Source organism: Lycium barbarum, chromosome 9 (assembly GCF_019175385.1).
Source record: "Lycium barbarum isolate Lr01 chromosome 9, ASM1917538v2, whole genome shotgun sequence".
Taxonomy (NCBI): Eukaryota; Viridiplantae; Streptophyta; class Magnoliopsida; order Solanales; family Solanaceae; genus Lycium; species Lycium barbarum.
In genome coordinates this window covers 125,830,332-125,833,118 of record NC_083345.1, presented here as the reverse complement: position 1 = coordinate 125,833,118, position 2,787 = coordinate 125,830,332, and the positions used below count along the sequence as shown (strand labels likewise).

General features: G+C 32.6%; 1 protein-coding gene across 1 annotated transcript; it reads left to right on the top strand.

Moving 5' to 3' along the window:
* Positions 1-2,056, top strand: LOC132609952 (transcription factor MYB15-like). Its single transcript, XM_060324175.1, has 2 exons — positions 1-297; positions 1,081-2,056. Exons 1-2 carry the CDS (start codon positions 165-167, stop codon positions 1,896-1,898), a joined length of 951 nt encoding a protein of 316 aa, XP_060180158.1. The 5' UTR covers positions 1-164; the 3' UTR covers positions 1,899-2,056.
* The last annotated feature ends 731 nt before the right edge of the window (positions 2,057-2,787 follow it).

The window sequence follows — 2,787 nt, the reverse complement described above, 5'->3', positions numbered from 1 at the left end:
AATGCGTTAGATGTCTATCGCTTTTTTAAATAACTGATACAGGTATTGGTACTGACGTAGAGTGAGAGAACCTTTCGAGTCTTGTACTTTTGTCTCTTCGTATTTCTTCTCTCATAGAATATATTGAGAGGTCCTTTTTTGTCCAAATTATTATAGTGAGAAATATGGGAAGAGCACCATGTTGTGCTAAAGAGGGGCTGCGTAAAGGTCCATGGTCTGCAAAAGAAGACTTGTTGCTAGCAAATTATATTAAGGAAAATGGTGAAGGCCAATGGAGAAACTTGCCCAAGAAAGCTGGTATGCTAAAATCTAGTTTCATATTCATTCAATGCTCACTCTCTTCTACTAGTTTCTTCTAAGTTATATATGTTGCTCGGATTTTCCTAAAATATTGTAGGACTCATGTAAACTTTTCCAAAAATACATTATTTCTAGAGGAGCCGGGCATTGTCCTTCAACATTTTTGATGAGTCCGAACAACATAGTTCAAGTTTATAATTTTTGTGTGTAAACTTTCTAGAATCTGGGTGGACTCTCAAACACCCCTGACATAGTGTTAAAATTCACTTTTGGTTAAGTCTGTGCTTTGTTTTTCTTCGGAAATGTCTCGTACCATTAAGAGTATTCTTGCTTTGAGATGTTTAATTCGACAGAAGAAATCATTTTCCAAAAAAATTATTTTCCGTGAGGAAGTCATTTTCTGGTCATTGAGTTTTTCATCAAAAAAGGAAGAAATAACTTCACTCACTTATGGGTGAAATTCATTTTTCGTAGAACAATCTTACCTTTCAACTTCATGTTACTTGCTCCGACTAACACTTGATTATTATTGTATTAATCTTTAAGCACTCTTCGATTTGCTAATACCATTACTTAATTTTTAACACATAGTATTTGTTATGGAAAGTATTTCTATTTATGCACCAACCAAATACGGACCACATTTTTCGGGAAATTGACTTCCGTCGTGTCAAATACACCCTATATATACATAGCTTATTTTAAATCAACTTTTGGTACCGTACTTTATTCGTTTACCACAATAAAATTTCTGTCTAATATGAATGTTGACTTTTTCAGGGTTGCTTAGATGTGGAAAGAGTTGTAGATTAAGATGGATGAACTATCTAAAGCCAGGGATCAAGAGAGGAAATTTCAGCCAAGATGAAGAAGACCTTATAATAAGATTGCATTCCCTGTTGGGCAATCGTTGGTCACTCATAGCTGGGCGATTACCAGGTCGAACTGACAATGAAATCAAGAATTATTGGAATACTCATCTCATCAAGAAGCTCAAAATTGCTGGAATTCAGCCCAAAGTTAACAAAAAACAGCCCAAGAAACATCCCAAGAAAAAGCCCAAAACAGAAAAACCAAGAAAAGAACAGGACAAAAAGAAAAATAAAAAGAAAAAAGACCAATCTTTAGACACTCCTCAAGTTGTGTTTTTCCCAAAGCCAATCAGAATTTCCTCTGGAATTTTGAGGAATTTTAGTGTTGACAATGTTGCATTATTGAGTACTTCATGCTCAGACTCTCCTGAATTACTGCCGCAACCGTGTCAGATCCTCAAAAAATGCGCTATTTCTGAAGGATCCGACACACATCCATCGACATTTTTGAAGAGTTCGAGCCACGTAGCTTCGCCCTCAAATAGTTTTGAAGAAGTTGATAATAACAAGAAGATTAATATTATTACAAATGATGATGAGAATATTGAGGGTAAAATAGAAGAGGCTTCATTTATTCCTTGTGCTTCAAATTTGTTATTTGATGAAGTTTTACTAGATGGATTTTGTGATCTTTCAAATGACAGCATGCTTGAGAAGGTATATGAAGAGTATCTTCAGCTTATTTCTGAAAAATGTTATCATCAAGATGATACAATGTTAATATAGTATATATAGTCAGTGCAAGTATTTAGTGTTCACCAATGTTAATGTAGTACATATAGTCAGTGCAAGTATTTAGTGTTAAATCTTTTGATTCTATTTTGTGTTCAGTGTAAAAAAATACAATGTATGTCCCACTTTACGTGACACTGTTAGTGTTTGAGGATTCCACAATTTTGTCTCACTCCATGACTTTTTAATAATTACTTATCTGGTTTCTGATTATGTAAATTTTATTTTATTTCAAGTTAAGAAACTGATATCCGAATTAAGATCGAAAATTAAAAGGTTTAATTCATGTACTTCAAAGCTTTTCATTGTTTTTAAAACAGAGAGAATTTTTCTCGCTGGAAAATTATATGTTGATTGAATTTAATGATACCCTTAACCTGAAAAATTCTCCTCAAAGTTATTTTGTCTTTATAGACCCTAAAGAAAGGGGATAAATGGATAACAGACGTATTGTGTTTTAAAAAGGGATAATTTCAGCAATATACAAGCTAGCATAAAATATTACATTCATGTAGTCATATTTTTAGTTTACATCCGCATAGCCAACGTTTTTTTTTTTTTTTTTTGCAACAGTGTTTATACACACGATATACAATATTATGCACTTAGTGTAGACAATGTATATTTGTATAAAAATGTATAATAATGTATAAAAAGAGCCATTTAGGATAATATTAGAAATATGGGCCATAAATGTTTTCTCCAAATAGACAAATAACAGGAGTAACATCGTACAATATTATATAATTGAATTTGAGGTTCATTCAAAAGAAAAGTGCATCCTATCCTATACATGAAAGTTGAAACAGACTCAACAAAGAATTAAAGGAAGTTCTATTTAGAGGAATATCCGTAGAATTTTAGGACAAAATGACACCAGCAT